The 23,571-nt window shown below is 45.2% G+C and overlaps 3 protein-coding genes across 4 annotated transcripts in view; 2 read left to right on the plus strand and 1 right to left on the minus strand.

Annotated features, from left to right (window-relative positions):
* KATNAL2 (katanin catalytic subunit A1 like 2) overlaps nt 1-23,571 on the minus strand; it is a 274,880-nt gene that overhangs the window by 55,685 nt on the left and 195,624 nt on the right. For both annotated transcript variants that reach the window (XM_055233021.2, XM_055233019.2), the window contains exon 4: nt 2,130-2,200. In XM_055233021.2, coding sequence (XP_055088996.2) covers nt 2,130-2,200 — 71 coding nt within the window. The remainder of the gene's footprint in view (nt 1-2,129; nt 2,201-23,571) is intronic.
* Nucleotides 14,785-17,914, plus strand: LOC129457579 (elongin-A2-like). Its single transcript, XM_063639574.1, has 2 exons — nt 14,785-17,216; nt 17,250-17,914. The coding sequence occupies exons 1-2, from the start codon at nt 15,142-15,144 to the stop codon at nt 17,434-17,436; spliced, it is 2,262 nt and encodes a 753-aa protein (XP_063495644.1). The 5' UTR covers nt 14,785-15,141; the 3' UTR covers nt 17,437-17,914.
* LOC129457790 (elongin-A3-like) lies at nt 20,183-22,034 on the plus strand. The gene has a single exon (XM_063613889.1). The coding sequence runs from the start codon at nt 20,304-20,306 to the stop codon at nt 22,032-22,034; it is 1,731 nt and encodes a 576-aa protein (XP_063469959.1). The 5' UTR covers nt 20,183-20,303.

The following is a 23,571-nucleotide window of genomic DNA, read 5'->3' on the forward strand; positions in this document are numbered from 1 at the left end:
AACATTGGAGCAGAAAAATAAGGACCCTGGAAGGCTTTCGGGTCTGGACAGGACTGGAAAGCTCTCCCACTGAGACCCAGGTGACCTCTTGACACAATCTTTGACTCTTCTAAGCCTGAATTTCTTCAAGTATAAAATAGATACCCCAATATCTACTATAAAATGTAGAGAAAAATTCCTCAAAGTCTCTAAAATGGTCATCCCTTCTAGGGGGCAATAGGTTTATTGAAAGCAGTGGTTGCTGGCATGGGTAAGAGAAACAATGGGAACTCTTAGTTCCTTGTCAACTGCCTCCTGCCCTTCTCACCTTTTTCCTTTGTACCTCTCCAGGACTAGGGTCACTGGAGTCTCAAAACTGACTTTTAGTTCCAGTAGCTCCCTTATTTAATGGAGGAAAAGATGCTTATCAGACTTTTTGGGAAAATATCAAAAATCGATTGGTTTTTCTTGCTGTAACTCCAGATTTCTCCATCTTGGCACTGTTGACATTCAAAGCCAGATAATTATTTGTTATGGGGGCTGTCCTGTGTGTCAGATGGCATTTGGCAGTATCCTTGGCTTCTACCCACTAGATGCCAGTGTGACAGCCAAAAAGACCTCTAAGCATTGCCAAATATCTCCCAAGGGACAAAATCACCCTGATTGAGAACCACTGCTCTAACTAAAAAGTTTTAAAGCCCTAATCTCAGTGACTGGGAGGTTGAGGCAGGAGGATGACTTGAAGCCAGTAGTTCAAGACCAGCCTGAGCAACAGCAAGATCCTGTCTCTAAAAACAATTTAAATATTAGCTGGACATGGTGGCATGTGCCTGTAGTCCCAGCTACTCAGGAGGCTGAGGTAAGAGAATCCCTTGAGCCCAGGAGTTAGAGGTTGCAGTGAACTATGATCATGCAGCCCGGGCAACAGAGTGAGACCCCCATCTGTTAAAAAAAAAAAAAAAAAAAAGTTTGTAAGCTCTTAGTCTGAATCCTACATGTTTTCTTCCTGGCTGAAATTTGAAAAGAAAAGCGAATATAAAGTAGATAGTGCCCTTCAAACACTTTGTGGAGCAGCTCTCTTCCTCTTATACCATCCAGCACAGTAGTAGCAGCCCTTACTGTAATTGCTTGTGTGTTTTTAATGAGGTAGGTGGCCAAACCCAAAAGTTTTTAAATTTCCTCACCCTGCCAGTTATAGAATGGGTATTGTGAGGAAGAAGAGAGCTGGGCTTAGGTTGTCCAAATAAATGCAATACCTTTATTTTGAGGAAAGAAAAACTGATTAAGAAAGTTATCTTGTGTACATACCCAGCAGTGAGACTATAGAAAAACCTCATTTCTGTGCTATCTTCAAATGTGTAGAGGAAAGGAAAAGTGCTTTATGTACTGGATAGGTCTGTTGAAAAGTTTTCAGTATCTAATGTGAAAAATATCTAGGTAAATGAGGCAATAAAAGCATAAGTCTGAAGCCAGGTGCAGTGGCTCACACCTGTAATCCCAGAACTTTGGGAGGCTGAGGTGGGCTGATCATTTGAGCTCAGGAATTTGAGACCAGCATGGAAAACATGGTGAGACCCTGTCTCTACAAAAAATACAAAAATTAGCCAGGCATGATGGTGCACACCAGCAGTCTCAGCTACTGGAGAGGCTGGGAGCAGGGGGATATGGTTAGAGGCTGCAGTGAGCCATGATTACACTCCAGCCTTGACAAGAGAATGAGACACTGTCTCAGGTATATATGTCTGGGTTGTTGCGGCAGGAGGAGGAATTGGTGGCGCACAGGGGATTTTTAGGGCAGCGAAACAATTCTGTATGGTACCATATTGGCAAATACATGGCCATTACGCATTTGTCAAAACTCACAGCACAATATAACACAAAGAGTATACCCTAATGTAAACTGCGGACTTCAGTTAACAATGTATTGGCTCATCAACGTTAGTAATAAACCACATCAATACAGATGTCACTGGGAGGGGAAACTGGAAAAGGGAAGGGGCGTACGGAACTCTGTACTTTCTGCTCGATTTTTCTGTAAATATAGAATTGCTCGAAACAAGAAAGTCTATTGTATTTAAAGGTAAGCATCTGGAAAAGTAGAGAGCAGAGAAAGAGGAATCATCTCTATAAATGTTTGTAATGTAACATACCCTTCTTGTGTTAAATAATGCGAAATCAAAATGAGAAGATTTTTTCGTCGTGCTTCTGTCCTCATCTCGCACTGTCAACAAAGAGGAAAATTTAGGTAGGATGACAATCAAAAATAACACTGCTCTTACAGCAATAAACCCTGGAAGGTAAATGTAACCTGTCAAAACCAAGCAGCATGACTTAAAGGCTGGAAAGCAATTTGAAGTCTCTAAGGACATATAAAGTTGTTTTCCATTGTTATTTTCTTCTTACAGCTGCCTTCTCAATTGTAAACTTAAGGGACAATGATTTTAATTAGGATTGCTCTTTACCACTTGGACTTCTTCCTGCCGAGCCAGTCGGCCTTTTATTGCTTATAATCGTGAAGAAACAAATGCACATCTACTTCTATTGGGATGAGGTTAAGGAAAGTGATTAGAAAAAGATAATCAGCTGTGAGCCAGAAATCATCTATGACAACACAGGCACTTATCTGTTACCATATCTGTAGTTCACTCAGAGCCCCACCCAGTCCTTGCTAAATGCAGAGGTGAGTTCCCACAAACCATTCAGGGGTGACTGCACAGGCAAGCATTTAGAATAGCCACTGAGAATAGCAGAGGCCATAAAAGGACAACTCCTGTGTGATAAGGTCTTTGCTCAAACTGGATGAATCCGTGCATTTATTTACAGTGTTAATGTGCTACATTTAGGAATCTGGTATCTCAAATTGCCCCAAAATGTATTCATAAAATAGTCATGTTCAGTAATACTTCCCTTATTTGAAAATAACTTATCTATCTTTATCTAAGGAGAATACAGGTAAGAACTAGACAAAAGCCATAAAAGGTCTTTGTGTGGCCTAAATTATATCACAAAATCTATGCACAAACACTTACATTCATGATACATAGAAACACTTTTCAGTGGCTGGGTGCGGTGGCTCATATCTGTAATCCCAGCAATCTGGGAGACCAGGGCGGGTGGATGACTTGAGGTCAGGAGTTTGAGACCAGCCTGTACAACATGGTAAAACCCCATCTCTACAAAAACTACAAAAATTAGCCAGTGGTGGCAGGCACCTGTAATCCCAGCTACTCGAGAGGCTGAGGCATGAGAACCACTCGAACCTGGAAGGCAGAGGCTGCAGTGAGCCAAGATCTTGCCACTGCACTCCAAGCTGGGTGACAGAGTGAGGCTCTGTCTCAAAAAAAAAAAAAAAAGAAAAGAAAAACAAACAAACCAAAAGCCAAAAAACACTTTTCAGGCATTCATGCAGAGTTTTCTAAAAATTAATGTTATAATGAAATTAAAATATGCATATAAATATTTGAAAATCAAATTCTACTAAATTTTTTTCTAAGTTGCTTTTTTATTGTGGTAAAATATATGTAATATAAAATTTACCATTTTAACCATTTTTTTCTTTTTTGATTTTTTTTGAGACAGGGTCTCACTCTGTGGCCCAGGCTGGAGCACAGTGGTGTGATCAGGGCTCATGGCAGCCCTGCCCTCCCCAGGCTCAGGTAATCCTTCTGCTTCAGTCTCCTCAGTAGCTGGGACTACAGGTGCTCACTACCACCTAGATAAAACTAATCTGGCTGATTTCTATATTTTGTGTAGAGATGGGAGTCTCACAATGTTAGCCAAGCTGTTCTCAAACTCTTGGCCTCAAGCAATCTTCTTACTTTGGCCTTTCAAAGTGCTGGGATTACAGGCATGAGCCACCACACCCGGCCCATTTTAAACTTTTTTTTTTTTTTTTTTTTTTTTTTGAGAAGGAGTCTTGCTCTTGTTGCCCAGGTTGGAATGCAGTGGCGTGATCTCCGATCACTGCAAACTCTGCCTCCCAGGTTCAAGCAATTCTCCTGCCTCAGCCTCCTGAGTAGCTGGGATTACAGACGCCCGCTACCACACCCGGCTAATTTTTGTACTTTATTAGTAGAGACAGGGTTTCGCCGTGTTCGCCAGGCTGGTCTCGAACTCCTGACCTCAGATGATCCGCCTGCTTCAGCCTCCCAAAGTGCTGGGATTACAGGCATGAGCCACTGCACCTGGCCATTATTTTAACCATTTTTAAGTGTACACTTCAGTGTCATTAAATACATTCACATTGTTGTACAACCATCACCACCATCCATCTCCAGAAAATTTTCATCTTCCCAAATTGAAACTTCATTCCCATTAAAGAGTAACTCCACATCTCCCCTGCCCCCAGCCCCTGGCAACCACCTCTCTACTTTTTTGTCTGTGGCCCAGGATAGCTTTGAATGTGGCCCAACGCAAATTTGTAAATTTTCTTAAAACATTACGAGATTTTTTTTGCTTTTTTTTTTTCTCATCAGCTATCATTAGTGTTAGTGTATTTTATGTGTGGCCCAAGGGAATTCTTCTTCCACTGTGGCCCAGGGAATGCAAAAGCTTGGATACCCTTGCCCTAGAGGGAACAACCTTGATTATTTTGTTTCTTCTGATATGTACTTCCATGTTTCTAAATAATATATCATTGTTTCATGATATGTGTGTTAGGCATTAACTATTCACTTCCTTTAAGACAGATGAGAACTAAGCTGTCTTACACCCTTTTCAAACTATCCTTCCCTACAGTTGGATCAATATTTGCTGATTACATTATTAGGAGCATATAAAAGTTCACTGTGGAGCCAAAAATACCATGGTTACTTTTCCATTTCTGTACATTTTTTTTGAAATGAATAACCACCCCATTTTTATTAGGTTACTTTTCAACATACGTATTGTTAATAATCAAAACAGTAACACATCTCCTATCACTTCCCATGCCATCAAATACATAAGATTTTGTGTCCTTTCTACTCACTCACCTCTTGCTTCCCTCTTGGAGCCTCTATCCTCCCATTCTACTCTAGAGACTGACTCTAAGACCTGCAATAGATGCTTTTTCTGGGATTTCCCTTTGACATTTTCTTGCATTGGATCCCCTAGAAACTGAATCTTTCTGTTCTGGTCCCTCTCTTGTTTTAATAGCACACTTTCCACCATGCTTCCAGTACAGCCTCTGGAATCATGAGTCAATTAAACCTCTTTTCTTCGTAAATTACCAAAGCAACAACAACAAAAAAATAGCACACATTCTCTTGAGTAAAGGTGTATGGGAGATAAATGTTGAGAATTTGTATGCCTGAAAGTGTCTTTATTCTACTTTAAGCTTGATAGCTTGAAAAGGTATAACATTACCATTCTTATTCCTGATCCTTTGAATGTAACGTAATTTTTCTTCCCAGGAAGCTTTAAGGATCTCATTTTTTTTTTTTTTTTGAGACGGAGTCTCACTCTGTCGCCCAGGCTGGAGTGCAGTGGCGCGATCTCGGCTCACTGCAAGCTCCGCTTCCCGGGTTCACGCCATTCACCTGCCTCAGCCTCCCGAGTAGCTGCGACTACAGACACCCGCCACCACGCCCGGCTAATTTTTTGTATTTTTAGTAGAGATGGGGTTTCACCGTATTAGCTAGGATGGTCTCAATCTCCTGGCCTGAGGATCAGCCCGCCTCGGCCTCCCAAACTGGTGGGATTACAGGCGTGAGCCAACGCCCCCAGCCTAGGATCTCATTTTTAACCCTAGGGTTCTAAAATTACACAGTTTCTTTGGTGTAGGTCATTTTCCATTCACTGCCTAGCCATTGTCAAGCTAGAAATTCTCGTGTTCTCATGTTTGGAAAACTTCTTTATTATTTCTTTGGTAAATTATTTCACTATATTTTCTCTGGTTTATTTTTATGAATACCTATTAATTGGATGGGGGATATCCTGAATTGATTTTTAAAGATTTTTTTCCCACAGTGTTCCATTCCTTTGTCTCTTTTATTCAATATTCTGAGCAATTTCCTTGGCCTTATTTTTTAGCAGAATTTATTTAGATAATAACATTTTTAATTTCCAGGAGCTTCTTCTTATTCTCTGATTCTTTCTTTTTTCATAGCATCTTATTCTTGTTTTTTAGAGTATTCTCTTATCTTATGATTTAAAGTCATAATGAAGAGGTTCAGTTATGCTCAATATTTGCAATGTAAGTAGGCAGGTAAAACAGTAACTTATTTTATAAACGTATCCATCCAAAAGAATTCAAATAGAAAGTTTTATTGCTTAAGATGATAAGCCTTTATTCAGCGTGCTAGCAAACACAACAAATAAGGCAACCTGTGTTTCAAAATATTTGTGAAGGGAGCATAGTAAGTACTACTTGTTTGATTGATTTTGCTCTCTGCCATTCAAAAGCTAGTTGTTGCTTTGAATTTAGTCTAAAACAAATAAAAGTCAGGGCTCCCAGAAGTCCAAAAGAAAAAGAGATTTAAAAATATAATCCTTGAACCTATAAAATAGATGACATAAAAAGTAGTGATTCAGAATGAGAGAAATAGTTGCAAAGGACGTATCTGATAAAGGACTGGTATCCAAAATATACAAACACAGAGAAACCCTCTTAAAATTCAACACTAAAAAAAAAAATCCACTTAAAAATGGGCAAAACACATGAACTGACACTTCACAAAAGAAGATATACAGATGGTAACCAAGCATATGAAAAGACAACATCACATCATCAAGGAATGGAAAGTTAAAACAACAGTGAAGTACAACTGCACACTTAGTGGGATGGTGAAAATCCAAAATACCAAATGCTGGCGAGGATGTAGAGCAACAGAAACTCACTGATTGCTGGTGGGATGCAAAACAGTACAAACACTTTGAAAGGCACTTTGGCAGGTTTTTTTAAAGTAAAGACTAACCATACTCTTACTCAGCAATCACTCTGACCCAACAATTGCACCCCTTGGTATTTACCCAAATGAATTGAAAACTTATGTTCACAGAGAAACTGGCACAGGGATGTTTAGAGCAGCTTTATTCATAATTGCCAAAACTTAGAAACAACCAAGATGTCGTTCAGTAGGTGAATGGATAAATAAATTGTGGTATACTCAGACAATGGAATATTATTCAGAGCTAAAAGAAATGAGCTGTGAAGCCATGAAAGAACATGAAGGAAATTTAGATGCATATCACTAAGTAGAAGAAGCCAATTGAAAAGCCTATATACTGTATGATTCCAAATATATAACATTCTGGAAAAGGCAAAACTATAGAGACAGTAAAAGGATAAGTGATTGCCAGGGGTTGGGGGGAGGAAGGGATAAATAGGTAGAGTACAAGATTTCTAGGGCAGTGAAACCATTCTATATGATAGATTGTAGTAACCGATATGCATCATTATACATTTGTCCAAACCCACAGAATATACAACAGCAAGCATGAACCCTCATGTAAAATGGACTTTGGTTGATAATCATGCCAGTGTAGATTCATCGATTTAACAACATACCACTGTATTTTGGGATGTTGACAGTGGGGGAAGGTGAACATGTGGAGAGGTACGTGGGAATTCTCTATACTTTGTTCAATTTGGCTGTGAACCTAAAACTGCGCTAAAAAATAAATTCTACTTTTTAAAAAGCAATGACTAATTTGTCAGGCCTACTGCTTTTAAATGGATGTTTATGGTTTCAGATTAGTTCCTTGGCAGATCATGTTCTTATTCCATTGCTCAAAAAACTTCTGAAACTCTTATTATAAAATTGTATTCAATATAGATTAATGACCACAGTCTTCCCCCAAGCTGCATTTGCAAAAATAATCGTGGCAGAAAACCGGTACAATGCATAAAACCACGAGAAAAAAACACATTTTGGTCACATTCTTTTTTAAAATTTAATTTTATTTGTTTAGAGACAGGGATCTCACCATGTTACCAGGCTGGCTTTGAACACCCAGGCTGAAGTGATCCTCCCACCTCAGCCTCCCAAGTAGCTGGGACTACAAGTGTGCACCATTCCACCCAGCCTATACTTTTTAAGTCTTCTTACAAAGTAGTACTCTCATGTGAGTTGATAACTTGTTTTTAGAAATAATATTTTATAAATATTTTTCCAAGGCATTAAATGTTTTCATAATACTTTATTTTTAATGTATGCAGAGAATGTATCATAACTTAATAAATCTTCTATTGTTATGTAAATGTGTGCTTCTTCCAATTTACAAATACTATTAGGAGATGTGGCTATTTCTAAAATCCAAATTAATCCTCAATGACAGATCTGATAACATTAAGGAGAGCTTTAAAAGCATACGACAGTCCACTCGGAAACAATGTCACTGGGAACCTTCCTACCTCTGTCCTTGAAGACAGCAGTGATGGGGGGAATGGTTAACAAACCCAAAAACAAATTACCAAGAGAGAAATAATCAAGAAGGCAATTGCGGTAGTCTTGCTTGCTATATTTTATGTTATTGTGAAATATATATATATAATTTATATGAAAGAGTGTATAACACATCCATTCATTTTTAATAATAAATAAACACCCCCCAGATTATGACCCAGAGCACCTTCAATATCTTAGAAGCTCCCTTGGGTGTTCCCCGCAGATGGTTCGCCTCCCTCTCTCCTGAGGTAATGACCATCCTGAATTTTGCGCTTATCAGTCCCTTTTCCTTTCTGATTTTTACCATCTATGTATGTATTCTTAAAAAATATATTTGTTTAGTTTTCTCATTTTTGAACTTTATATGAATGAAATACATGTCTATTTTTGGTGACTACTTTTGTCCAACAGTATGTAATTTTCCCCATATCAAAGTAAAGATTTAGAAATTGTCCACCTATTCCATGAAATTTTCATTATTTCATAATTATCTGCTTCTATGGTTTTCTGGTCTATCTGAGCACAATTTCAAAATGTCTTACAGGTTCTTCTCTAATGTCTCTTAAAGTAACTTCTTTTTCCCAGAAAACAGAAATATCATTAAATACTTCCAGTTGCCCACACCACCTAGTATGGTGCCAAATGCCAAGTAGAGACTATTTCTTTATTTTTCCTATTTAATGTTGATTTAATTTTCTTCTCATTCTATTTTCTTCCCTCCCCCTCAGCTTTATTAAGGTATAATTGATTAATAAAAATTATATTTATTCACATACGATTTTGTGGTAAGAAGATTGATATTCCTTGATAGGTTTACTAGATCACTTCTTTTTCAAACTATAGGTCATAAATTCAACTTAATAGGTTATGAGAAGCATAGTTGAATAAATTAGAATGATTGCAGAATTCATAACAGGTAAGAAGGCTTAGTAGTTTGTCACGAAACTTTTGTTGTATTTGTGTGTAGGTATGTGTGTGGGAGGGAGAGAATTCTGAATTTCAATCTAAGACGTCTTACAGTTGGTCACAATAAAAAAAAGTTTGAAAGCCACTATACAAAATGATACTATTTTGATATTAAAGATATCTGACATTTGTAGTTTCCACTCATCTTTCTGAAGACGTTGACATGACAACTCTTGGTGAAGACTGAACCCTTTCTAATTTGCCAAAATTAACATTGGCCATCAAACTTTTTCCTTCCTTTTTTTTTGAAATTAAATTTGCCTCACCTATAGTGCCATCTAGTATATTGGGGGGGGGCCCTTCATGAAACTTAGGTCATTCCAAAGTGACCATTGTTTGCAGAATAAAAATGATAATAATCATAGAATTCAGTCCAGATCAAATTTGCAAAATACAATTACAACTGCATATTAAATAGGCAGAAATAGGATTGATGGGTTATGTTTCTAAACGTATATGGTCTCAAACCTATGTTTGGAGTTTTGGTCCAGAATTTTAAGTCTAAAAGGTACCTGGAAATTACTGAATCTCAGGGGGCCCTGGAGATCATTTGAATCTCAGGAACCTGAGATCTACAAGAATTAAGGAATTTGCTGAAAAGCCCAAATAGTTGAAAGCAGAATCTTGGCTTCTGGGCCAATGCTCCTCCCTTCATCAACTCCTCCTCATCATTCTACCACCAATTTATATTCACTCCAGACCAGAGATAATCTCCTACTTTATATTATTTCATAAAATCCATACCCTACACAACCACTATTTTAATTTACCAAAACCTGCGTGCCAAACTTGCCAGAAACAAATAACTATGGTTACCAGCCAGTCTTTCCTAGTTGACCTAACACAGTAACAAATGAATGATGTCTTTTACAATTTCTCAAACTTAATTTCCCGCAATATTAGTGACCATTCCAAAGCTGTCACTGGCTAGACCTCCTCCAAAAGGTTAGTCACCCTGCTGCACCAGGAGTAGTATATCTTATAAGAGATTATGTCTTTTAATTGCTGAATAGTTGCAGACCTGCTGTAAATAAAGCTAATCCATTTCATTTGCATGTAAAAGTCTTTGAGAAAGCAAAGATGGGAATTGGCTTAAAGAGCCATGAAAGTGATCTACATTTTTCCAGAGACTATATTGGACACTGACTGGTCCCATTTCTAACAATGTCCATATCCCTCCATATTAGAGGTTCTAACGCAGTGTCCTGTACATCACATGAAATAAAGCCTGGAAAGTGCTTTGAAAACTGTGGGGGTGCTATGCCAATATTAGGGATAGTAATTGGTGGGTGCCCAATAGCTGTTAGTTGCTTCGTTTATGTATTTCAGAGTATCTCTATCCTTTACTCTAGAAGCATTTGCTCCTTCCTAATTGAAACATTTACTTGTGCAAATGTTCTCTATGACTAAGTCACTGAGAAAAAGTAGCTAGTGTTCTCTGTGTGCTCCTCAGTACTGGATCCACTGCACTGGGTTTGGCTAAATTTCTTAAAGATGAGGAGGGTTAATTACACTATATTATAGAAATACTCCATGTGTGCACAGACATGCATATACCCAGAGGAAGACCCTCATTAGTGGGATGAAAAACTCATTAGGGAAAACTCATTAGATTTATTAGAGGAACAGAAAAAAAAGATCCCCGGAAGAGACCTTTAAAAGCGGGGAGGGGAGGGCTGGGGAGGATGGGAGAACTGCAGGGGGCAGGGGGTGGAGGGGATGGCAGGTAAAGGGTACAGAATTTCTCTTTGGGCTAATGAAAAGTTTCTAAAATTGATCAAGGCAATGGAAGTATATCTCTGTGAATATCTTGAAAGCCATGGAATTGTACATTTTAAATGGTGAGTTGTAAGGTATATGAATAAAGATATTTTAAAATGCAAATGGTGGGAGAGGGGCAGAGAAAAGAAGGCTTAAATAAATGTAAATAATTTAAGTAAAATTGTGGCTTGATAAATAAATAGTCTAACTGAAAATATAAATTATTATATGCAATATTTTGAAACTATTCAAGATGGAAATGATGGGGGTAAAAGAACTGGTTATCACACATAGCACCATGAGGGCCTGCTTTTTCAGCCCCCAGACAGAGCCTGTTTCTGCTTTGGTGTGTAGCAATGACACTTTATTACTACCCAACCTTGCTGTATCAGTGTGACTACAGGAGTAGACTTACTGAACAGAAGAGTAATACAGGCATTTCTGTGTTCAGAATCTTCACATGTTCATTTACAGCAGACATTTCTCTTTACAGTTTTTCTTGTGGGTTTTATAATAATTTGCAATGTATATACAATTTGAAGAAACCACCTTAACTATTGTCTATACTTCTTCAGTTTATTGGTACAAAAATAAGCTTCTTTCAATAAGAATCTCAAATTTTTTAAAGTGAAGCTATTTTTTACATTTTTACATCCAGATTTGGTAAGGTATTGAAAGAATATTGTATTTCAGATACAACTCATGGAAATGTAAGTTGGTACAACCCTTTTGCAGAGCAAATTGACAAAATCTATCAAAGAGAAAATGCACATACCTGTTGACCCAGTGATACCACTCAGCAATTTATACTCTAGAGGATCAATTAAACTATATTATAGAAATACTCCATGTGTGCACATACATGCACATACACAGGGGCAGAAAATACAGTTTATTTTCTACTACCCACAGGTAGGATAGTGAGTTTCATAGCAACCCTAATAAAAGCGAGTTGGAACATTTGTCAGAATTATTTCCTTCAAACTCCTTTTTAGAACCCCTGGAGAGTCATTTAAACAGTGAGCCACTGACCTAATTAACACAGTTGATCAGGATAAATAAGAAAGCAAAAGCTCTAATTCTTAAGACAGAGGTCTAATTCTTAATCCTAAACAAATCTGAGCAATGTTGATCATACTTTTGAAAGAATAGCCTAAAAGACAGGCTTACTCAGGGTTTTGATTACATTTCTGCAAAATGGTAGCTACTTCAACTCCAATCAAAAGAATTTCCACTTTTTTTTTTATTAGAATCACAGTTTGCAAAAGAGTCGATCTCTATAACGGGCATTGGCTGAGTCCTTTAGAACTCTGTCTGGTAAAGAGGCTGCATCAAAAATGGCTTTTCATGGTCGGGCACCGTGACTCACCCCTGTAATCCCAGCAATTTGGGAGGCCAAAGTGGGAGAATCACTTGAACTCAGGAGTTTGAGAGCAGCCTGGGCAACATAGGGAGACTCCCATCTCTAACAACAACAACAAAAAAATGGCTTTCCTACTATGTGGACAGTGAAGCAGCTTTTACTTGTGGTGACCAGATCTTAAAATAATAATGTGATGTTTATTTTGTGGTAAGAGTGATAAAAATTCAGAATTCAGTAAGAGTAAAGCAGGAAAAGAGAGTTTTAAAAACACTATTCAAAATGTAGTGTTAAATATTTAAGGTGAGCTTCTGTTACTGAAAACACAGAATGCAGTCTTACAAATTTCTTAATTAAAGGTATAAAGTTCACCAGATCTACATCTTTCTGCCCAGGTCATTCAAATTAAGATAGAAAATTATCTTCTGAATTAAAAAAAACTAAGAATGAGCCATTCCCCCCAAAAAGGGTCCATTTAAACTGTAAGAGATGGTGTGCCCCTGAAATGGACACAATTACATGCTCATTAATTTCTGTGTACAAAGAAGGGAGGCCCAGAAGTGAGCATCTAATCTAGGTGTCTCATTTGCATGTTTCAATAATCTGGCTGTTTTTGTCTTCTTTCATTTCCTTTGTGGGCTACTGTGCCACAAATATACCTCCATTATCAAATTCAAAATTGAATCCTATGATACCACAGCCTGAGGAAAAGGATGCATTGAATATCATTCCCAGTTTTAGACCCAGAAGATATTTAGGAAATGTTACTGTATATACACCACATGCAACATTAGTGCTTTTAATTTCCTTTTTAAGGGTGCAATTGAGATTAATTTGCACGAGCTCGTTTCAATTTCAGTAATAAGATCCAAATTTTGCATTAAGCTTTCCATCTCAAAAACAAACAGTTAAAAAGCATACATCTATTCTTTGAAATGTTTTTACTATACTTCTAGTTTACAGTCCCTGCATCTAATATTCGCCTAAAAGCTTGAATATATACACCTGTAGGTTCTAATTTGTTTTTTGTTTTTTTCCTGATTATCTCCTGGCTCTGCCAGGAAACTTCCTAAATTTCAAATGCTGTACAACCCAAAAAAATGCTAGAAATATCAAAAGAAGTGTCTACAGATCCAGAAAAGATATTTATTGAATTTAATACAATGTCAGAATTGGTCAACTATGCTCAGAAACATAGGACCAAGTGTTCCCTAATTTGAGAGGGCAAATAAGTAACAACAGAAATAAGAGAAAAAACCATGGATATTTCAAATGATCCTGTTTTAATAATTGTCACTGAAAAATTAAAGTCCGATCCAGATACCAAATCTGTTTCAACAATAATAGCAAGAGACAAGAGTAAAAATTTCTTTAAAGTTTTAAAACAGGTGGAAGAAGATCCAGAAATATTTATTCCAAGATTTGTAAGAGGGGATAAAACACGGCTACACTGGGTAGTCCTGAAGAAAGAGCACAAAACAATGGCTACCAAAATGTGGCAGCACTCCAAAGACAGAGAGGACCAGTCAAGAGAAGAGGTCCTGGCAACAGTTTTGGGGAATGCTCAAAAGATGTGACTAAAACACTTTTTGAAGGGCCAAACCAAGATCAAATATGCTTACTAACAGAGTTTTTGAGAAAACTAGCCAAAGCATGAGCAGAAAAACCATTACCAGAGGGTTCTACCTAATCATGAAAAAGTTCTTGCTGTTGCATTTCACTCAACAAAGGGCAGTTTGGCAAGAGTTTCAAAGGGAAATCATGAGGTGTCCACCTTGCAGTCATGATGTGGAACCTGCTGACTTCTATTTCTTTCCTCGTATTAAAAATTCTGCAAACGGCAACCAGTTTTCTTCAGTTAATAATGGAAAAAAAGATTTCATGGAAATAGTTAAATCCCCAGAACCATCAGGGCTTGAGGGACAAGGCAGGGGCAAAACAGTGCTTGAACTACTGTCTTGAAATTGATGGAGCAGATGTTAAGAAAATCTACCGGTTTAATTTTTGTCTTTTAATCCCTGTTTTGACAAATTTGGAAAGTCCCCTCACACAACATGAGTCTTAGGCAAAGAGTTGTTATCCTGTATTGATTCTTCTTTCTATGATTTTGTCTTGCTGTGTTATTTTCTGTTTTACTCCCAAGAAGATTCAGTCTGTGATTTTTGGAATTCACAGATGTGGAACCTGCGAACATGGAAGGCCAACGGTAAACCTCAGTGGGGTGTGTCGAGGCTGAAATTAACCTAATCAACCTGTGGGGCACGGCAGTCCACCTGGCGTGGACCGTCCCGATTGTCTGCATTGTGATGACGGCATGAGTACGTATTGGGGCGGGGCAGCCCAGGAGCTAACAGGGTCAGGGCTAGAGCCGTGAGTGTGGGCCTGGGATGGGCTATATAAGACCCAGCTCTAGCACCAGAGCTTCATTCTGTGTTGGACAGCAAACCGCAGAGGTCACTCCAGGCTGTGGCTCCATATCCCGAGGAACAAAAGCGGGCCTGCTCAGCTGTGTGCAAGGACCGCCGTTCCAGACCAAGTGGCCTGCTGCTCTGAGGACCCAGCTCGCTCCAGGCTGCGACTCCACATCCCAAGGTCGCTGCCTGGCGAACAGGCAGGGAGGACCGGCCACCCCAGACTTCGTGTCCCGCCGCCCCAAAGACAGAGCTGCGACCGCCAGGGCAGCGACGCCTGCACAGCTCTGGTGAGATGGCGGCAGGGTCCACTACGCTGCACGCAGTGGAGAAGCTGCAGGTGCATCTGGCCACTAAGACGGACCCGAAAAAGCTAGAGAAATATTTGCAGAAACTCTCCGCCTTGCCCATGACGGCAGACATCCTGGCGGAGACTGGAATCAGAAAGGCGGTGAAGCGCCTGCGGAAGCACCAGCACGTGGGCGACTTTGCCAGAGACTTAGCGGCCCGGTGGAAGAAGCTGGTGCTTGTGGACCGAAACACCGGGCCTGACCCACAGGACCCTGAGGAGAGAGCTTCCCGACAGCGCTTCGGGGAGGCTCTTCAGGACCAGGAAAAAGCCTGCGGCTTCTCAGAAAACGCGACGGCCCCCAGGAGCCCATCTCACAGCCCTGAGCACAGACCGACAGCGCGCAGAACACCTCCGGGGCAACAGAGACCTCACCCGAGGTCTCCCAGTCGCGAGCCCAGAGCCGAGAGAAAGCGCCCCAGAATGGCCCCAGCTGATTCTGGCCCCCAACGGGCCCCTCCAACGCGCACCGCTCCCCTCCCGATGCCCGAGGGCCCTGAGCCCGCTGTGCGCGGGAAGCAACCCGGAAGAGGCCACGCTCACGCCGCTCAGGGCGGGCCTCTGCTGGGTCAGGGCTGCCAGGGCCAACTCCAGGGCGAAGCGGTGGTGAGCCACAGCAAGGGGTACAAATCGTCTCGCCAGGAAAAACGCCCCTTGTGTGCCCAGGGCGATTGGCACTCCCCTACTTTGATCAGGGAGAAATCATGCCGGGCCTGCTTAAGAGAGGAAACCCCAAGGATGCCCTCCTGGGCAAGTGCCAGGGACAGGCCTCCTTCGGATTTCAAGACAGACAAGGAAGAGGGGCAAGCTGGCATCGGCCAGCGTGTCCCTGCCTTGGCTGAGGCTCCAGACAGTCAACAGAAGAGGCCTCAGCACAGGCACTCGAACAAGAAGAGGCCCAGTCTAGACGGCCTGGACCCAGGAAATGGGACACACGGCCTGACCCCGGAGGAGAAAGAGCAGCTTTCCAACCACAAACAGACTCAAGAGGGAAAGCCACCGACTGATCATTTGGACAGAACGTCCGTGAGCTCCCTCTCTGAGGTGGAGGAGGTAGATATGGCTGAGGAATTCGAGCAGCCCACTCTGTCATTTGAAAAATACCTCACCTACGATGAGTTTCGGAAGCAAAAGAAAAAGACTGGAAAATCTTCCACCACTGCACTTGGAGATAAACAAAGGAAAGCAAACAAATCCAAGGGCACTCGTGAGTACTGGGATTCGGCTCAGAAATCGCCTCCTGTCCAGGAAAGCCAGTCAGAGAGGCTGCTGGAGGCCGGCGCTGATTCCGCCGGGCCGAAAACGGTGCCCAGTCATGGCTTCTCAGAGCTCTGGCACCTCTCAGAGGCCTGGATGCAGGCCAACTACGATCCGCTTTCAGATTCTGACTCCATGAACTTCCAGGCAAAGCCAGAAGCACTCTCTGCACCAAAGTTCTGGGAAGAAGCTGCTTTGCCTGGACGCAGAGTGAATGCTAAGATGCAGGTGTACTCGGGCTCCAGGCCTGCCTGCCAGCCCCAGGTGCTGACACTGCGCCAGCAATGTGTCCGGGTGCTTAGAAACAATCCGGACGCCATCAGCGACGTGGGTGAGGTCCCCTACTGGGTTCTTGAACCCGTTCTGGAAGGGTGGAGCCCTGATCAGCTATATCACAGAGAGAAAGACAATCACGCACTCATTAGAGAGACAGACGAATTATGGAGGATTCATTGTCTCCAGGACTTCAAGGAACAAAAGCCACAGGAGCACGAGACTTGGTGGGAGCTGTACCTGCGGCTTGCAGACGCCCGAGAGCAGCGGCTGAGAGTAGTGACCACGAATATCCGATCGGCAAGGGAAAACAACCACAACAGCAGAGAGGCAAAGATAATCTGTTGCAACTCTGTGGCCAAGACCTCTTATGATACTTCAAGGAGGCAAGAGAAGTCTGCAGGAGACGTTGACCCCGGAAATGGAGAGATCAAGCCAACCCTCAAGCCCGGAGGAAGCAGCCAGGCTCCCTCCAGGTGGAGCGCCAGCGGGCTCCGGGACGGCAGCGGCAGCAGCATTAGCAGCGGCGGCAGCAGGAGCAGCAGCGGCGTCCTTCATGGGCTCCCTGAGAAGCGGGCCAACCCCTGCCAGAACAGCAGCAATGAGCACCGGGCGTCAGCGGCCGAAACCCGGAAACAGGCTGCCAAGAAAGTGGCCCCGCTGATGGCCAAGGCAGTTCGAGACTACAAGAGAAGATTCTCCCGACGATAAACTCAGGACTTGCCTTACAGATAAAATCAGGGGGGAGGAGGACCAATGCAAACTCAATGCGGGTTGGGAAACGAAACTTCCAATGGGCACCAGAACCCTTGGCTTGGTGCAAAGTTGAGCCTCTGAATTCTGCAGCGGTCAAGTGCTGGCCCTGTGACTTTCGCCTCCCACACCCAGCCACTGTCTCCCTGCTTGGAAGACACCTCAGAATTCGCAAGATATTCTGAACGCATTCGAATCAATTCTACTTTGGTGGTTCACCGATCGTTTCTTAAAAAACGCCGTAGTTGCAATCATAAATCAGGTACAAGATGTGATATTCCCTTTCGTCTTCCTTTCCTGTGAAATCATCGAGTGCATAAGGACTTTTAGACACAAACTCTAATCCGTTAGTTGACACTGATAACTGCGACTACACAGAAGGTTTTGTTGCTGCTGTTGGTTTCATTTAGATAAAAGGCCGGGCATGATTCTGTAATCGCGAGCCGTCCTCCTCTGGGAGGCCGAGGAAAGCAGCTCGCTTGAGCCCAGGAGGTGGAGACCAGGCTGCGCCAAACGGAGAAACCCCGTCTCCACAAAAGATACCAAAATTAGCCCGGCGTGGTGGCACGGCCCCCGTGGTCCCAGCTGAGGGGCAGCAGCGCCTGAGCTGGGCAAGGGGAGGGTGCACTGACCCTTCCTCATTCCACTGCACCCCAGCCTGGGTGACACAACCAGAGCACATCTCAATGCAAACTGCTGTTTAATTGAAGAGAGCAACTCTCGGATTTCATACATAAACGCTAACAACTGGTACGTTCCTTAAGTCAAAATACTTTTACTAAGCACCGCATAGAATCATTCCCAATCTTTTCAACCAGAACCCCCGTGAAAGAACGGCGACACCTTAATCAGCTTATTTAGGTTCTCGATCAGGAAGTCTAAACCTGCCAATCAGAGTTTCTAATTACCATGAGATGACCGGCTTAACTACCTTGAGTTCACCTCCTACCAGCTCCTGCAAGCTTTGCTGAACGTGTACATTCTAACTCAGGGCACTTGTTGGCTTCACGAGGGCAGGTAATCACAGGACCGTGTGCCAGATACGACACACGCACATACACACTAACAAAGACACACACACACACAAACACGCAAACGCACACGCATACACACACGCACACACACAAACACCATTAACTAAAGGTCGTTCTTAGGCGTTACCGACAGTGAGGGGTAGAGAGAGAAATACAAAGACATAAGCCACAAGGCAAAAGCGAGCAAGGGCAGCAGAAGAGATCAAAGTACTGAACCCTGGGCTGTCAGCAGAATGGGTGCTGGGAAGCTTATGGAAGCAGGCACCAGGCTGGATGCCGGTGCACGTCAAAAGAGTCCCTCAAGCCTGAAGAACACGTAAGGAGTCAGAAGAGGGTGCCACAGAGTTACCACCCTGAAGGAAGTCAGAAAAGCATTCGTTCCGGGGAAGGGGACATAATCCAATCAGCGACCGTGTAAAAACTCAGACATGTCCGGGCACGGTGACTCACGCCTGTATTCCCATGGCTTTGGGAGGTCGAGGCCGGCAGACCACCTGAGGTCAGGTGTTGCAGACCAGCCTGACCAATATGAGGCAATCCCCTCTCTTCTACAAAGACGAAACTCGGTTGGGCTTGCTGGCCAGCGCCTGTAAAAGCAGCTACTCAGGGGGCTGAGATAGGAGAACCGCTCGAACACGGGAGGCGGAGGTTGCAGTGAGCCCAGATCCCACCGTTGCACTCCAGCCTGGACGACAAAAGCCAAACTCCGTCTCAAAATTTAAAAACAAAACCTCAGAAAAGCTTCCCCAGCAAGGGCCAGAGTCAGCGCCCCTCTCTATTTCTTGACGGCAATTCAGGAGAGAATGTCAGGCGGCCTGCAAAACTCACAAGAGAGCAGAATATCCTCCCCAAGGCAGAGGAGCCACACCCTGTTTCTAGAGGTGGAGTAGCCACCCATCACCCCGCAGCCCCTCCCCACTCCCAGCCAGAAAGCCCAGTCCCTGGGAAGCAAATCCACCGGCAACAACCTTTCTTCGTGGAAAACGTTTCCCCTGCCAAAATGGAAAACAAACATGATACGAAGTCCCCTCACACAACGTCAATCCCAGATAAAGGGCTGTTGTCCTCTGTTGGTTCTTCTGCCTAGGATTTTGCCTGGCGGTGCTGTTATTTCCGCTTTTGCTACCAGGAAGATTCCCTCTGTGTCTTTTGGAATCCACAGATGTGGAACCTGGGAACACGGAGGGCCAACGGTAGAACTCAGTGGGGTGTGTCCAGGGTGCAATTAACCGAATCAACCTGTGGGGCACAGCAGTCCACCTGGCGTGGACCGTCCCGACTGGCTGCCTTGGGCCGACGGAATGAATTCGTATTGGGGCGGGGCAGCCCAGGGGCCAAGGGTGGCAGGGCTGGAGCCCCGGGCGGGCCTGGGGCTGGCTATATAAGGCCGGGCTCTGGCAGGGGAGCTTCCTTCGGCGTTGGACGGACGGCGCACCGCGGAGGTCAGTGCGGGCTGCGGCTCCACATCCCCAGGAAGAGAAGCGGGCCTGCTCGGCTGTCTGCAAGGACCGGCGTTCCAGACCGAGTGGCCCGCTGCTCCGAGGACCCAGCTCGCTCCAGGTTGTGGGGACTCCCCGCCCCGAGGCCTGCGGTCCGCGAGGACCAGCGCCCCGGAACCAGTGGCCCACTGCTCCGAGGACCGAGCTTGCTCCAGGCTGCGACTCCACATCCCGAGGTCGCTGCCTGGCGACCGGGCAGCGAGGACCGGCCACCCCAGACTTCGTGTGTCCCGCCGCCCCGAGGACAGAGCCGCGACCGCCAGGGCAGCGACGCCTGCACAGCTCTGGCGAGATGGCGGCAGGGTCCACTACGCTGCGCGCGGTGGAGAAGCTGCAGGTGCGTCTGGCCACTAAGACGGACCCGAGAAAGCTAGAGAAATATTTGCAGAAACTCTCCGCCTTGCCCATGACGGCAGACATCCTGGCGGAGACTGGAATCAGAAAGGCGGTGAAGCGCCTGCGGAAGCACCAGCAGGTGGGCGACTTTGCCAGAGACTTAGCGGCCCGGTGGAAGAAGCTGGTGCTTGTGGACCGAAACACCGGGCCTGACCCACAGGACCCTGAGGAGAGCGCTTCCCGACAGCGCTTCGGGGAGGCTCTTCAGGACCAGGAAAAGGCCTGGGGCTTCCCAGAAAACGCGACGGCCCCCAGGAGCCCATCTCACAGCCCTGAGCACAGACGGACAGCGCGCAGAACACCTCCGGGGCAACAGAGACCTCACCCGAGGTCTCCCAGTCGCGAGCCCAGAGCCGAGAGAAAGCGCCCCAGAATGGCCCCAGCTGATTCCGGCCCCCAACGGGCCCCTCCAACGCGCACCGCTCCCCTCCCCATGCCCGAGGGCCCTGAGCCCGCCCTGCCCGGGAAGGAACCCGGAAGAGGCCACGCTCACGCCGCTCAGGGCGGGCCTCTGCTGGGTCAGGGCTGCCAGGGCCAACTCCAGGGGGAAGCCGTGGTGAGCCACAGCGAGGGGCACGAATCGTCCCGCTGGGCTTCGGCTCAGAAATCGCCTCCTGTGCAGGAAAGCCAGTCAGAGAGGCTGCAGGCGGCCGGCGCTGATTCCGCCGGGCCGAAAACGGTGCCCAGCCCTGTCTTCTCAGAGCTCTGGGACCCCTCAGCGGACTGGATGCAGGCCAACTACGATCTGCTGTCCGCTTTTGAGGCCATGACCTCCCAGGCACAGCCAGAAGCACTCTCCGCGCCAACGTTCCAGGAGGAAGCTGCTTTCCCTGGACGCAGAGTGAATGCTAAGAGGCAGGTGTACTCGGGCTCCAGGCCTGCCTGCCAGCTGCAGGTGCTGACGCTGCGCCAGCAGTGCCTCCGGGTGCTTAGAAACAATCCGGACGCCCTCGGCGACGTGGGAGGGGTCCCCTACTCGGTTCTTGAACCCGTTCTGGAAGCGTGGACGCCTGATCAGCTGTATCGCAGAGAGAAAGACAATCACGCACTGGCTCGAGAGACAGATGAATTATGGAGGATTCATTGTCTCCACGACTTCAAGGAAGAAAAGCCACAGGAGCACGAGTCTTGGCGGGAGCTGTACCTGCGGCTTCGGGACGCCCGAGAGCAGCGGCTGCGAGTAGTGACCACGAAAATCCGATCAGCACGTGAAAACGAACCCAGCCGCCGTCAGACAAAGATGATCTGTTTCAACTCTGCGGCCAAGACGCCTCAGGATGCTTCCAGCAGGCAAGGGAAGTCAGCAGGAGCAGCTGACCCGGGAAATGGAGGGATCAAGCCAGCCCCCAAGCCCGCAGGAAGCAGCCAGGCTCCCTCCAGCCAGGGCGCCGGGGGGCTCGGGGACGGCGGCGGGGGCGGCATCATTAGCGGCAGCAGCAGCGGCAGCAGCCGCAGCAGCAGCAGCGTCCTTCACCGGCTCCCTGAGGAGCGGGCCAACCCCTGCCAGAGCAGCAGCAATGAGCACGGGGCGCCCGCGGCCAAAACCCGGAAACAGGCTGCCAAGAAAGTGGCCCCGCTGATGGCCAAGGCAGTTCGCGACTACAAGAGAAGATTCTCCCGACGATAAACTCAGGACTTGCCTTACAGATAAAATCAGGGGGGAGGAGGACCAATGCAAAGTCAATGCGGGTTGGGGAACGAAACTTCCAATGGGCACCAGAACCCTTGGCTTGGTGCAAAGTTGAGCCTCTGAATTCTGCAGGGGTCAAGTGCTGGCCCTGTGACTTTCGCCTCCCACACCCAGCCACTGCCTCCCTCCTTGGAGGACACCTCAGAATTCACAAGATATTCTGAAGGCATTCGAATCAATTCTACTTTGGCGGTTCACTGATTGTTTTTTAAAAAACGCCCTAGTTGCAATCATAAATCAGGTACAAGATGTGACATTCTCTTTCGTCTTCCTTTCGTGTGAAATCATCGAGTGCATAAGGACTTCTTAGACACAAACTCTCAATCCGTTAGTTGACACTGATAACTGCGACTACGCAGAAGGTTTTGTGGCTGCTGTTGGTTTCTTTTAGATAAAAGGCCGGGCATGATCCTGTAATCGCGAGCCGTCCTCCTCTGGGAGGCCGAGGAAAGCAGCTCGCTTGAGCCCAGGAGGTGGAGACCAGGCTGCGCCAAACGGAGAAACCCCGTCTCCACAAAAGATACCAAAATTAGCCCGGCGTGGTGGCACGGCCCCCGTGGTCCCAGCTGAGGGGCAGCAGCGCCTGAGCTGGGCAAGGGGAGGGTGCACTGACCCTTCCTCATTCCACTGCACCCCAGCCTGGGTGACACAACCAGAGCACATCTCAATGCAAACTGCTGTTTAGTTGAAGAGAGCAACTCTCGGATTTCATACATAAACGCTAACAACTGGTACGTTCCTTAAGTCAAAATACTTTTACTAAGCACCGCATAGAATCATTCCCAATCTTTTCAACCAGAACCCCCGTGAAAGAACGGCGACACCTTAATCAGCTCATTTAGGTTCTCGATCAGGAAGTCTAAACCTGCCAATCAGAGTTTCTAATTACCATGAGATGACCGGCTTAACTACCTTGAGTTCACCTCCTACCAGCTCCTGCAAGCTTTGCTGAACGTGTGCATTCTAACTCAGGGCACTTGTTGGCTTCACGAGGGCAGGTAATCACAGGACCGTGTGCCAGATACGACACACGCACATACACACTAACAAAGACACACACACACACAAACACGCAAACGCACACGCATACACACACGCACACACACAAACACCATTAACTAAAGGTCGTTCTTAGGCGTTACCGACAGTGAGGGGTAGAGAGAGAAATACAAAGACATAAGCCACAAGGCAAAAGCGAGCAAGGGCAGCAGAAGAGATCAAAGTACTGAACCCTGGGCTGTCAGCAGAATGGGTGCTGGGAAGCTTATGGAAGCAGGCACCAGGCTGGATGCCGGTGCACGTCAAAAGAGTCCCTCAAGCCTGAAGAACACGTAAGGAGTCAGAAGAGGGTGCCACAGAGTTACCACCCTGAAGGAAGTCAGAAAAGCATTCGTTCCGGGGAAGGGGACATAATCCCATCAGCGACCGTGTAAAAACTCAGACATGTCCGGGCACGGTGACTCACGCCTGTATT

This window comes from Symphalangus syndactylus, chromosome 1 (genome assembly GCF_028878055.3).
Source record: "Symphalangus syndactylus isolate Jambi chromosome 1, NHGRI_mSymSyn1-v2.1_pri, whole genome shotgun sequence".
NCBI classification, from domain to species: domain Eukaryota; kingdom Metazoa; phylum Chordata; class Mammalia; order Primates; family Hylobatidae; genus Symphalangus; species Symphalangus syndactylus.